This window comes from Silurus meridionalis, chromosome 27 (assembly GCF_014805685.1).
Source record: "Silurus meridionalis isolate SWU-2019-XX chromosome 27, ASM1480568v1, whole genome shotgun sequence".
Lineage (NCBI taxonomy): Eukaryota > Metazoa > Chordata > Actinopteri > Siluriformes > Siluridae > Silurus > Silurus meridionalis.
This window is the reverse complement of record NC_060910.1, coordinates 7503917-7519010: the sequence shown is the minus strand read 5'-3', so window position 1 is coordinate 7519010 and position 15094 is coordinate 7503917. Positions and strand designations below refer to the sequence as shown.

General features: G+C 35.4%; 1 protein-coding gene across 5 annotated transcripts; it reads left to right on the top strand.

Moving 5' to 3' along the window:
* The first annotated feature begins 5040 nt into the window (after window positions 1-5040).
* Window positions 5041-11048, top strand: hsf5 (heat shock transcription factor family member 5). 5 transcript variants are annotated; one of them, XM_046842074.1, is made up of 6 exons: window positions 5041-5149; window positions 5588-6095; window positions 6584-6859; window positions 8738-8829; window positions 9029-9151; window positions 10665-11048. In XM_046842074.1, exons 2-6 carry the CDS (start codon window positions 5609-5611, stop codon window positions 10740-10742), a joined length of 1056 nt encoding a protein of 351 aa, XP_046698030.1. In that variant the 5' UTR covers window positions 5041-5149; window positions 5588-5608; the 3' UTR covers window positions 10743-11048. The 5 variants fall into 5 exon arrangements, with proteins under 5 accessions (XP_046698030.1, XP_046698031.1, XP_046698029.1 ...); XM_046842075.1 differs by having other exon boundaries at window positions 5058-5143; window positions 6584-6700; XM_046842073.1 differs by having other exon boundaries at window positions 5058-5143.
* The last annotated feature ends 4046 nt before the right edge of the window (window positions 11049-15094 follow it).

Below are 15094 nucleotides of genomic sequence, written 5' to 3'. Positions count from 1 at the left end.
GTCTGACACACCCTATGAATTGGATTACTATTTTGTTTTTATTAGGTAAGTGTGACATGTCACTTGAACCGATGTGGTTCTTACAAACACAATAAAGGTGACATAATGCAGGATGACACAGCCGTTGAAGAACTCTTGCTAGCCTTAAGGAGATGGTTATACAAGTCCAAAAGAATAATGTGCAGTTTCAATTACTTAGAATAAAACTGCAGCATTTGAGGGAAAATGTCCTTAAAATTGTTAAATCCACATAGCGTTTCTCTTTCACACTGTAAAGTCTGTGAGGGAAAATTGCCCAATCAGTATACTGTATGTGCAAAAAAAAATTTCTTAAGTCGGCTCATTCACCTGCATCAGTAATGTTTAGTCCGATGTGTAGTAAGACAATGGAAGTTAGGGTCGAGAAGTAGCTCACTATCCTGCTCACCAAGACATTCCTCCCACTTGAATGGTCTGTTGTAGATGTAGCCAGTCAGGGTTTGATGTTTTTCTGAAAAGCGTGACTAATTTACTGTATCTTCTGGTCAACACGACCCATTCATATTTAACACTTCTCTTATAACGTCTCTTTTTAACAATTCTTTTCTGCCCACATAACTATTCCTATTGTTTTGCAGCTTGCTGTGTAAACATTTGTGCATGAAAATTTCAGGATTAGCAGTTTTTAAGAAACTCAATTCAGCCCATGCAGGACCAGCATCGCTATGCTATGTTTAAAGACTATAATCACACTCTTGATGTCACCCAAATGAGGATGGGTTCCCCTTTTGCGTCTGGTTCCTCTCAAGGTTTCTTCCTCATAACATTTAAGGGAGTTTATTGCCACAGTTGCCATGGCTGCTTATCATGGGTAAATAAACACCTTAACTGTTACATTCTGTAAAGCTGCTTTGAGACAATGTCTGTTGTAAAAAGCGCTATAGAAATAAACTTGACTTGACTGTATCTACACTAATCCGGATACATTTGCAAACACTTTGCATACACACTATTGTTTAATTTTGTTTTGTGCATCCTCGTCTAAAAGAGCCTACATCCCTGTACTTTTACTGCAATGTAGCTTACAGTGTACATTTCCGCCCAACATTTATTTACTTTGCATCGATTTGAAACTTCACTGCAGTGTCGAGAATCAGAAAATGCGGCCTCAAGTCCACACTGCGAAAATGTATCAGTATGGGCATGGCCTAAGAGATGTGAGATGAATACTACTGTAAAAAAATCTTAGGTCTTTCTTTTAAAATGTTTACCATGTGGGCATGAGTAGACTCTGCTGGAAAACAGCTACAGTTGTCAGCCTCACTGCTTGATCCATCTAAAAGAAATGAGAAAAATGATTAATGCTTAATTACAAAACAAAGAAAGATCTAAATGGTTTCTTATTTCGAGAATATAAAAGTTGTTGTCTAAACTTTGACACTTTGGCTGTTATCTCGTATAGTATTTTTGCGCACTTCCAAAAAAGTGCAAGAGTGTAACCATTTACACATTTACCAGCATAACTTCAAACTATCCACTCATAGCTTTATAAGATCCAGGACTGAATCAGTCTGTTTATACTATGAGCATTTGACTTGCCAGTGAACACACTGAAATTGATGATGTAGCCATCGCTTGAATTATTTGATATGATTTTTTTGGCTTAATCTTCATATATTGAGTCATACCTGCTTTTGCTTGTGCGGTCACCATTCTCTCATGATCTGCTCTCTCTCCCTTCTTGGCAGGCAACATAAATATAATTAATCAGAGATGTGATTTGTAACAGCTTGTCATGTTTGTGAAGTTTCTTTCTGTTTATTATTTTTTTTACATCCTTCACTGGATCACTGAGGTGAAAGTTCCAAAAAATTCCTGAATCTGTATTGTGTCATGACATTTGCAAGAAGCATTACAGACAAATCTTCATTTGTAATAGTCTTGGATGTTCACCAGTACAATAATTGATTAGATGAGGAGAGATTTGTTCATAAATTCCAGTCAGTCTATTTTCTGATATATTCCAGCAGAGCGTGTGCTGTGGTAATGCTGAAAAGTGATTAGAAAAACGATTAGTGGGGAGTGTTTCATTGTGTCTGACTGTAGGTCTGGCATTCTAGAGGGTATCAAGTAGGTTTTTGTGGGGCAGTGTCAGGGCCTGTTGGAAATTTCCATGACTCAGAGATGTTGAGGTGTTTTAGTGGCTGAGCTTGTGGTTATTTTGATGTTTTTTTAGTGATCCTTTCTTTTTACCCCAGGGTGGTGTTACACTACTACTTCTACTTCTCTCGATCATCATCAAGTATTAAAAGGGACATTTAGTACGATTAGTCTTTTTCATGATCAGGTTTCATGATTAGGATTAAATTAGGGCATAGCATCTATAGGAGCCACATCCAGATACAAATAAGAATTTGTTTTTTCAAAGTGTTTTCTCAGCAATGTCTAAAATCTACCAAATGCACCTTTAAGCAAAAAGTACATTTTCTAAGAAGTTTGATTTACCTCATGTTGGTCATTTTGTATAGTTTGATAGCCCTCCAGTTCTGATGAGTTGGAAACACGATGAGTTGGAAACACCATTGATGACTTGCGGTGCATTCAGTGTTCTTTGCATTTTGGAAAATGGCTTAGATGTTTGAATAAATGCAACGGATATCATGTGTGCATTTTACTGAAACTCGTACAATGGTTTTATATTGAATTCCATTAAACATATTTTGTTTTTATAGATCAAGCAACACCAGCAACAAGCACAAGTTATTGGGTTTAAGTCTGTGGCTTTATTGTTTTTGGATCTTTTTTTGTCAGATAGAAGTCTGCTATTCACCCTGGCATGCTATCAAACTTCTGGGCCACATCTGGGCAGCCAGTTCTTGCATAATCAATGCTTGCAGATTGTCAGAGTTTGTGGGTATCTGTTTTTCCACCTGCCTTTTTAAAATTGACCACAAGTTCTCAATGGGATTAAGGTCTAGGGAGTTTCCTGGCCTTGGACCCAAAATGTCGATGTTTTGTTCCCCAAGCCTCTTAGTTATCATTTTTACCTCATGGCAAGTTCCATTATCACGCTGGAAAAGGCATTGTTTGTCACCAAACTGTTCTTGGATGGTTGGGAGAAAAGAATGTGCTCTTGGAGGATGTTTTTGTACCAATATTTATTCATGGCTGTGTTCTTAGGCAAAATTGTATGTGAGCCCACTCCCTTAGCTGAGAACAACCCCACAGATAAATAGTCTTAGGATGATTTACTGTTGGCATGAAACAGGACTGATGGTAGTGCTAAAAAGCTTTTTTCTGAATGCCCCAGCAATAAAAAAGAATAAGAATCAGAGAAAATGACTTTACCCCAGTCCTCAGCAGTCTGATCCCTGTACTTTCTGCAGAATATCTTTCTGTCCCTTATGTTTTTCCTGGAGAGAAGTGGCTTTTATGCCATTCTTGACACCAGGCCACCCTCCAAAAGTCTCACTATGCATGCAGTTCAATCACACCTGCCTGCTGCCATTCCTGAACAAGCTCTGCACAGAGGATTCAAGCACCACCATCCCTTCAAAGGTTCCAGTCTGTTATTCTAACTCAATGAGCATGACAGAGTGATCTCCAGCCATGTCCGTGTAAACACTCTCACCTGTGTTAATGAGAGAATCACTGGTTATGATGTCAGCTGCTCCTTTTGTGGCAGTGCTGAAATGCATTGAAAAGGTTTTGTTTTAGGATTAAATTTATTTTGCATGGCAAAAAGGGGACATTAATTGCAATTCATCTGCTCACTCTTAATAATCACTCTTCAAAAGTTATATTTATATTAAGTTTGTAATCTTGCGTACCAGTGTAGATTTATTCATTGGTAGAGACTTAAAGCACTTTTGTACGTCGCTCTGGATAAGGGCGTCTGATAAATGCCGCAAATGTAATGCAAATGTAAATAATATTCTGGATTATGTGCAAATTGCCATCATAAACACTTTGGCAGCAGACTTTGTGAAAATGTATATTTGTGTCATTCTCAAAACCACAGCTGCAGGTCAAAAGGAAAGTTAGGAAAAACTGACTGCAATTTAAACGAAGATATTTCCCAAATATGAATGTAACATTTTGTGGTGTTACAACTTAGAACCTGGACCTGACTTTCAACTATAGATGGGGATCAATCAACAGAAAAATAATACATAACACAAGGAAAAAATTTACAAAGAAAAAAAAAAAAAACCCTATGTATTTGACCCTGTTGCTTTGGAACCCTAAAATTCGAAGTTCATAGGTATAGACAGTATCACATTTTCTTGTTTGCTAATGACACAAACTGTTACATAAAAACGTAATAAAACACATCACATTTGATCAGGTTTATTTAAATGTTCAATGGCATGTGTTGCTCTAATTTAGATAGAGAGATAGAGAGATAGAGAGATAGTGGGGTTATGGAGACGGATTATTCGCTGTGGCGACCCCTAATGGGGGGAGGAGGAGGAGGAAGAATAAAAATAAGAATAATAGATAGATAGATAGATAGATAGATAGATAGATAGATAGATAGATAGATAGATAGATAGATAGATAGATGTTTACAAGAGGCAGATGTAGAGGACAGTGGGGTTATGGAAACGGATTATTCGCTGTGGCGACCCCTAATGGGAGGAGGAAGAATAAGAAAAGGAATGATAGATAGATAGATAGATAGATAGATAGATAGATAGATAGATAGATAGATAGATAGATAGATAGATAGATAGATCTTGGTTTAAAAGAGGCAGATGTAGCGGACAGAGGGGTTATGGAGACAGATTATTCACTGTGGCGACCCCTAATGGAAGGAGGAGGAATAAGAATAAAAATATGAATAAGATAGATAGATAGATAGATAGATAGATAGATAGATAGATAGATAGATAGATAGATAGATAGATAGATAGATAGATAGATAGATAACATTTATATTGTAAAGCGTTTTTTAAACAAATTTACAGGCGCGGATTATTCTGATTGGTTGAACCCGCGACAGGTCATTGAATATTCATGATTTTGTCCGTCGCGCGGCGAAGGGAAAAACGGTCCCGTGCGGTTTTGAGCTCGAGCGCCTCCACTCGTCTACTAACGGATCACAAACAGACTGAGAAGCGATAAACCCAGAGAGACTCATAACAGAGGACAAAACTAACAGGTTTATGTGAGAATATATATCAGAAATATCTGATTTTTAATAGTGTAATTTATACAGAAACTATGTTGTAGTTTGATTATTTATCGATGGTGATTCTAACGGAAATTTGGATGACTAACATTACGCTAGTATGTGATTGATGGAGATCACATACTAGCTGTTATGATAAAGTGATATTTAGTAGTAACTAATCACCGTCTGTCTAATTAGTGCTAAGGATCAAATGTGACTGATTAGTTTACTCATTTAAAAACAAATAAATAACTTAATTAAAATAAGCTTCTTTATTTTCCTTCCATCTTCCTTTCTTTTTTACCTTCCTTCATCTATTCTTTCTTCCTTCTGTCCTTTCTTCCTTTCCCTTTTCCTACCTTCCTTCCTTCTTTACTTTTCTTCCTTCCTCCCTTCCTTCCTTGATTCTTTTCTTTTCTTTCACCCAACCAGTTAGAAATTTGTTTAGCTGTAATGGAAAAAGAAGAAACATGTCTTCTCTTGATCGACCCCAAACATTTCCCAGGCAAGTTGTGGAATCTGGTGAACGATCCTCAGATTTACTCAGTCTGCTGGGACGCCAGTGGGGAAGGAATACTCATCCATCAGCTACCCTTCAAAACTGAGGTGCTGTTGGCCCAAACCACGCAGATCAGCAAATACTTCAGAACGACAGACTTTGCCAGTTTCATTCGCCAGCTGAACCTGTACGGCTTCAGAAAAGTGCCCCCAGACCCCCCAGAGAAACTACATGACAACTTTTCCAACTTGACCCAAACGCACCACTTCCATAACCAGAACTTTAAACGGGATAAGCCAGAACTTCTATTGCACATAAAGCGACTCACGGCTGCCAACAAGTCCAAGCTCGCTGCCGGAAAACAGCTGCCCTGCAAGTCATCACACAGTTTCTATAATGCAATGCCGAATTTGCCACTGAAAATCTCTGCTGTGACGAAGGGTTGGTAATGTTTTAACAAGTATATAAAATTGATAGACTCATTCATATTCATTATTCATATTCAATATTTATATTCAGAATTTCCATACATTCGTTCATCTTTAGCAACTGCTTTATCTCAGTCAGGATTTGTTAAGGATCTGGAGCTAATTCCAGTGAATCCTGAGCATTGTGAATAAGATGTCAGTTAATCACAAACCACTGCGGACACAATTTAGCATAACCACTCCACTTATTGCCATTTTTTTTTTAAACCTGAAGGAAACCCACCAGCAACCTAGTCCACAGATTTCTGGGTCACTCCTCCAGTGCTTTAAATCATACAATTTATTTAAGGTTGAGTACTTTAAAATACTATATAGGGAGCCTTTGAATAAAAAAATAAAAAGACTAGTCGCCTATAAGAATGTTTTTAAAGAAAAAGAATGAAAAGTCATTTTGCTAGTACAGTACTTTGTACATAACTTGCCTAATATCAATCTGTTCAGATTCAGCCTCGGTTGGACACCAGGGAACATTTTACCACCTCTCCTGTAATGACCTTAAGCAGGTAAAGGAGTGCGACAGTACGCCCAAATCCCCCCAAAGGCCTGCAATGAACTATGGTGATTCTTCTGCAGTTAATTTATATTCGAACAAAGATGCGCCATGCTCTGTGTTCCACCACTTCCCGACGTACCTGTCGTATACACATCCCTCCAACCCTGTGCACATGCAGCATGGCATCATGTCTCATTACGCACAGAATAGGTTTTACAGTACAGGTGAAGATGCTTTAAATAATTTTTTGTCTCCTTTATAATAGTTGTGAGCACAGCCTAAATAAAGCCTAAATTAGCATACTATTTGCATTTCATGTTTGTGTAAATAGTAGTTTTATGCATTCTTTTGATATGTGCTGTTTGATTGTATACAATTCTCTCTGTCTGTCTGTCTGTCTGTCTGTCTGTCTGTCTGTCCCTCTATCTATCTATCTATCTATCTATCTATCTATCTATCTATCTATCTATCTATCTATCTATCTATCTATCTATCTATCCATCCATCCATCCATCCATCCATCCATCCATCCATCCATCCATCCATCCATCGTCGTAAAATATAGACTGTTAAGAAACAGATTTTTTTTTATGACTAGAAATAAAACACACAGTGCATAATTCAGATATACAAAGTAAATCTTCCTGAGCACAGTGAGCCTCCAAAATGACTGTAAAAAAAATCAGTTTATATGCTTAATACCTGAATTATGTAGTTTTAGAGTTAAAATCGAAAACATGTGTAGTAAACAATGTGACAAAAAAAGCACAAAGTATTTAAATATTTGCATAATTAAATTAACTAATAGTATATAGCTAGCCACTAGTATTATACTAGAATGTGTCCCTTTTTCAACCAAACATATCAGCATTAGATTAAAAAAGGGCTGTATGACTGTACAGGGGTGGGAAATTAATTATAGGTAGGACATCCCACAATGCCTTGCATGAAACATTTTAATGTTAGTTGAGTGACTAGTGCCCTCTGGTGCTTGATGGTGTTTGGCATTCACCCTTATGGATTATTGTTGATATTATTTGTTTGAATTAACTTTTTCATACAACCAATATATTAGTTATCTGTTATAATTTATCCCTAATGTCCCTTTTAAATATTAAAGTTAATAATTACAACACCATTTTAGTATATTGTAAATATACCTAGACCTATTTAAAAAGTGCAATAGGTAAGAGCACTCTTTTTCAGTGGTGAGTTAAAGTAGAGATACAGTAGGTAAAATGTGTCTCCATAAAAGTAAAAGTGTCCCTTCAAAATTTTACTTGAGTAAAAGTACAAAAGTATTTGCCTTCAAATGTACTTAAGTATCTAAAGTATGAGATAATGATCTATAATGGCTATAATGTTCCTGTTGTCATTTTTGTCAAGTTTATATTAAAAGACTCTCAGCACAACAATCTATTAAAAGACTGATATTAATGAGTCAAACGCTGATTGATATCTATCAAAATGATCCCAAGAGCCCAAAACCTTCTTTTCAACTACTTCAAACAATCATGCAAATAAGACCACTGGTGATGTGGCACGTTAGAGTCAGGAGTTTCTTCCATCATTTAATACTCTCAAAACCTGATTGGTTGCTTGCTGCAAGTTTAAACAGTTTTTATCCACTCAAATTACAAGGAACGAGTGATTTCGGTCAAATTAAAAAATCTTGGGTTATGGTTAGGGTAATAATAAATAATTAAAGTCTTCCTAAATACTTCAGTAAAGTCCAAATATGCAAAAAAACAAACAAAAAAAACCCCTAAATCCAAACGCAAACGTTTTAGTTACCTACCTACCTCAAACCTGTTTCCTCTGTGACATTAAACACTTGTCTAAGGCACGTGTCAACAGGTTTCTTTTGGTTTTATCATTTCATATCATGTAGGGTATTTGTACAAGTAAGAAATGAAAAAAAAAAAAAGACATTTGCATCTTTACAGCCTGATATTTCAGCATACTATTTAAAGAGTACAAATGAATGCAGTAGGGATACAGAAGCTGTATCATATTTGTAATATTTCTCAGAAATAATATACAAGTGATGTTTTTCTAAGTAATTAATCACTTTTTAACTATGGATGATTTTATTTTTTCAGTGTATGAGCACTGTAGCCCAGACTTCTTGGATTTGAAATTGCCATTCTCCCAACCAACTGTTCCCTACATTCCACCTTTCAGCTACTACTCTGTGAGAGCTCATACACTTATTTAAATTTTTAAGCTTCTCAGTCCAAATGATCGGTGCTGTCATTTTAAGCTTGCGTAACCACCTTAAGATTTAATGATACATGTTGCAATACAGTGGAAGTGCTGGGATTTTAAACAATTAAAAGTAAAACTGTGATGTGTGTATAATATTAATATACATTTTCACATGCTTTCCTCAGGACTGCTCAGTCGGTAACATTCATTCCTCTGATACTCTGAAAGCTGGTGGTGTTTCAGGTTCCTGGAACCATCATCTTGAAGTGAATCTAAACCCTGTATACAAAGTGGAAGATAAAATGCAGGTCAGACTGAATGCGCACCTCTTGGCTTACATGATAGTAAATGCTGCTATAGTACCGGACGGTCTAAAAGTTAATTCAGCACCAAGACTTTTTAAGAATGCAATATAAATCTCTCATTCTCATAATAAAAAGATACAAATATTGAAAAAAAATGAATGATACCAAATGCAAAACCAAAAGTTCATTCATTTGCCATACCACTTAACCTACACATGGTCACAGGGGGACAATCACACACCCTACAGGCAATTTGGAAATACTTATCACCAGCTATGGATGGACTGGTGGAGGAAACCAGGACACCGTTAAAGCTAAGGGAGAAAATGCTAATTCTGGGCACAGGAGGTTGAATTAAAAAATTAAAAGCAAACACTTTTCAAGTACCAGGATTTTGGCTAATCTATGCACCTGCAATTATTACTATAAGGTAGGGATTGCTATAGCTGAGGCCGATGCGATTCACATCTCATAGCCTACAAAACATTAAATAAATTAATGAAGCAGGTACCGATGCATTGCGATTCGATTTGAATTCGATTTAACACATGCGATTCAATGCAATGGAAAAACTATGATGCTATACAATTCAATATGGTACAGATAGTTCGCTTTTTTTCTTTGGTTTAGACAGACAGCAATTCATCAATTTACTTAAGTGCTTTCTGACTTCTAACACATTGCCCTTTCACAAAGAGGCCTTTGTAGTGCAGTAAAAAGAAAAAAGATTAGATAAAACCAGATGTTTTTTCCCTGTTCTGTCTCTAGGAAGATGCAGCTCTACCTCTGCCATGTTAATCTGTATTCTGTGTGACTCTCAGGACACGCCTCAGTCTCTGTTGTGTTGTGATTCAACATATTCACAGACAAGAAAGTGGTGCTTAGAGAACCCTAACCCCAACCCTAACCCTAACCCTAACCCTTGAGAAGCATCTACACATAAAAAATTGGTCATAAATTATTGGTCACTTTCTAAATAATAAAAGTAAATCGCATCCACTAATAACTACAGTAAATATAAATAAATAATTTTTACCAACGCAAATAGGTTAAAAACCTTGCATCATGGTCTAAATGGCATCACACCATTAACCTTTATGTTGATGCACTGATGCGAATCAGTGAATCTTCCATAATCCCTAACCATTCCTAATACAAGGTAATGAAAAACACTGCTACTTTACACAACAATAAAACATTTTCAGAGTAAATCAGTGTAAATTCACCATTAACCTATAGTACGATTCACAAGTTTCTATTCTTACATCTGATCAGCACATGATCAGCACATTTGTTGATTTTTTGTTTAGTCATGAATTAGAAATCAAAGGTTTGGCTCAACTCAGCACCTGGATAACTAGATTGCATTCATTATATTTTATAAATTTCTCTTTGGAGAAAAATAATAAGAAAATGTCTCCGTCCTAACAAGATGAACAGACTTGTTTGTGAGGTGATGGATTTGAGTTTATGCTTATTATAACACTTATCATCTGTGTTTTTTGTCTCTACTCAGAATGTTGGAAGTCTGGAGATCAGAGATGCTGCGGAGGCAAGAAGCGTCAAGGAAAGCAGCTTGAGGGACCTCATTTAATTTTAAGTGTAATGATTATAATATTTTATTGACAATAAGCTATGTGACTGAAGATACTGCTATTATAAAAACTTAAATGATAAAAAAAGTAATTTTTTCAGATTTATTCCTCAAAAATATAGTCTAGTTTATTAAGTAGTGTTTGACATGTACTTGTAAATAGCACTGCTTAAAAGCTTAAAAATAACTTTACAGCTTTTAAAATGAAACATGAGAATTATTTATTAATGTTTGATTCAGTGTTGGACTATTATTTTTGATGCAAACTTGTCTAATCAAATTTTAAAGTTGTATAGAAAAAATACATTTGAGCACCAAGGTACTTAATTTATTCAATGTATTGAATTTATTTATTCAATAAAATAATTTATCTTTTGTCATTTTTGGTTGCTCATGTGATGAGGTATTGGAAATAAGCTCTGCTCATAACACAGTCTGAGAATATCTGAAACTGAAATATGGTCATGCTCAGGTATGCAGACCTTACAAAAGACCAAACCGTTGATAATTTAACATACATTACCATATATTCACACCACGTGCATCACCAAAACAACTGCAGGTAAGTAATAAAACACGAAAGGGCATGCTGCCATAGTAAATCAGTCAATGGTGGAGTGGAGCGATGCAGCATAACATGCCAATTATGACTTAATATTACAAAATACTGACACTAAAATATACAACTGCCACAACTACTACTACTACTACTATTAAACCTACCACTTTTACTACTACTAATACTACCATCACTTTTACTACTACTGTTACTACTACCACCACTTTTACTACTACTACTAATATTACCACTTTTACTACTACTACTAATATTACCACTTTTACTACTACTACTAATACTACCACTTTTACTACTACTATTACTAATCCTACCACTTTTACTACTGCTACTAATACTACCACTTTTACTACTACTATTACTAATCCTACCACTTTTACTACTACTACTGCTAATACTACCACTTTTACTACTACTACCACTTTTACTACTACTGCTACTACTACTACTGCTACTAATACTACCACTTTTACTACTACTACTACTATTACTAATCCTGCCACTTTTGCTACTGCTACTACTACTACTACTGCTACTACTACTACTACTGCTACTACTACTACTACTACTGCTACTAATACTACCACTTTTACTACTACTAATACTACCACTTTTACTACTACTACTAAACCTACCACTTTCACTACTACTACTACTACTAATAATAATAATACCACTTTTACTACTACTATTACTAATACTACCACTTTTACTACTACTATTACTAATCCTACCACTTTTACTACTAAACCTACCACTTTTACTACTACTACTAATACTACCACTTTTACTACTACTACTAAACCTACCACTTTCACTACTACTACTACTACTAATAATAATACCACTTTTACTACTAATACTACCACCATTACTACTACTATTACAGCTTCTACTACTACCACTATTAATACTACTACTATTACAACAACTACTACCACTTTTACTACTACTACTACCACTATTACTACTACTACTACCACCACCATTACTAAAACTATTACTACTACCAATATTACTAATACTACTACTACTCTTACTACTATTACTACTACTACTACTTTTGCTGCTACTTCCATTACCACTAATAGAACTACTTACACTACTACTTTTTCTACTACAACTGCAACTATAACTATTAATACTATTAGTACTACTACTACAACTACTAGAAGAAGAAAAAGAAGCATAAAATAAAAACAGTACAATGCCTGTCAAGCCAGCATAACAACAACTCATACATACAAGATCATACATAAATAAATATATAAACACAGGAAGCCTGGAGTCAGTAAACAGAGCAGAATAAAGTAAGAGGCAGTTGATGAGACAATAATTTTGACAACATTTTCCAATTTTATTGTTTCTCCCATTGAAAAGCAGTGGTGTAGATTTACATTTATTAACTTGGCGCACACTGTTGTACAAGGTGACCTAGAAACAGTGTGTAACACAATCCATATGCAGAGCTGTTAAAGGAGCCAGCTGTGATTGAAGAAACCAGAAGACCAAAGCTTTGTTTATATTACAAGCTTTATTACTCACTTCCAACTTCGCCTGCCCTGAAAGTTAAATATTCCCACACTTTTTAATTAAAATACAAATGATGTGTTGTTTTCGATGATACTATAATGGAATTCAACAAATATGTCAATGATATCAACATAGATTTCCTCTACAAAATATCACAATTATCCAATTAAAAACATTACTTTCAGGGTTCCTGTCACAGGAAACACATTTTACATCAATATTGATTTTAAAATGGAAAACAAGAAGTGACTAATTTATTTCACTGTGAATTTAAATGTACAAAACTCTATGTTTATTCCACACATGTATGTTACACTGAAATTAACACCCTCAGATTTAATGCTCCGGAGGTACTGTGTTTTAGTAATTAGTAATTATACACATTTAAAGAAAAAACATGCCACAAATGAAACAGAGATCACAGCAAAAATTCCTTCTTCACATTTCCCAGGTGAGAGTGGAGGGTCAGCCCTCTGGAGCAGGAACAGGGTCTTGAACCCCTGGTCTACTAATCAGTAACTCAGAGCCTTAACCATTGAGCAACTTACAATTACAGCTGTAATCTATTGGTTGGTATTATGATATATTAATATACTGTAGGTATCAAATAATCAATGATCAATACATTTCACTAATTGAATCCTAAAGACAGGTAATGCTGCTGAAAAAAAAAAAGTATTAAAAAAAAAGAAAGAAAAAAAAAAGAAATGGTCATTTGAAAATTAAAAATTAGTTCAAACATAATAAATAATAAGTAGTAATGAATAATATCATGAAGATATTTGCCTACAGAAATGAAAGTACACACATCCTTCACTCAAGTAGAAGTACAGATACCGTACTCATGTTTTAAACGTTGAAGTATTGACTATACTTTTTGACTTAAGTTAAAGTAAAGAAGTTTGGGTTCTGACATGTACTTATGTAAAAAGTAGCCATTACTACTAGCTGTTTTAGTGTCACGCTGGTAACTGGACCACATCATATTAATATATATTATATATCTTAATATGAAAAGGTTCCCTGGTGGTCTAGTGGTTAGTATGCGGCGCTCTTACCGCTGCGGCCCGGGTTTGATCCCCGGTCAGGGACCCAACCCCAGCCATTAGGGTTGCACAAGCCAGTGCACTCTTAGTGCTGGTCCCAGGCCCGGATAAATGGGGAGGGTTGCATTAGGAAGGGCATCCAGCGTAAAAACATGTGCCAAATCGAACATGCGGATGATCTGCTGTTTCTGAAAGAAAGTTTATATATATTAATATGAAAGAGTTTTAAATGTTGTTATCTAATGAATGTATTCAGGCTAAACATCCACCATATAAAACAAAAGCAGAGAGAAGATGATGATGATCAGGTGAATGTCTCTGTTCTCAGTCATGTTTACAAAAATGGCACGCAATTAAATAGTATCGATCATGTCACCAAATAGATTACAACTAAACTAACAAATCTGGTTTGAAAATTTAAGAAGAAGAAAGTACAGTAAAACTCTGTTGTATGAGCAAACGAAGATACGAGCGACCCTGCTTGCAAAATTTTATAGTGGTATATTTATATTTCACTAGAAATCTTGAAAAATGTCTCCCAAGAAAATCAGTGATGGTGCTGGGAAAAAGAAAGTAAATAGAATTACTATTAAAACCAAGAAGGAAATAGTGGAAAAGTACGAGCGTGGTGTGCGTACTCATGACCTAAGTCAGCAGTATAGGGTGTCTAGCTCAAGGTCAAAGTAGTGAATTCTTTTTATTCATTTATCTTTATTTTTATTACAGTATTTGTATTATCTTATTAGTAATAATGTATTTCTTGATGTCGATACAGTAATTTGCGGTGTATTTGTTTGTAAAAATTGGCTTTAAATACTTTTTCAGTGCAGAAATAAGCGATCAAATGAGGTCTCAGAACGGATTCAATCGCTTTAACATTAATTCTTATAAGGGAAAATTAGCACGAACGTACGAGCAAATGGACCTACTAGCAATTTTCATGAACTAATTACGCTCGTCCAACGGGGTTTTACTGTACAGATATTTGTGTCAAAAATTAGTGAAGGTCAAATGTTGTCCAAAAAATACATAGTAAATTAAAGTACTGATAAGAAAAATCAGCTATTTGTATTTTGTATTTGTACTTCGTTACTTCCGGCCTCTGCTAGTTTTCATGACAGGACACTTCCGCAATGCTGGTTTTTGAGTCACCTGACAATTTCTTTGTCTAGCTGAAATTTGAGCTAGAGGAAAGA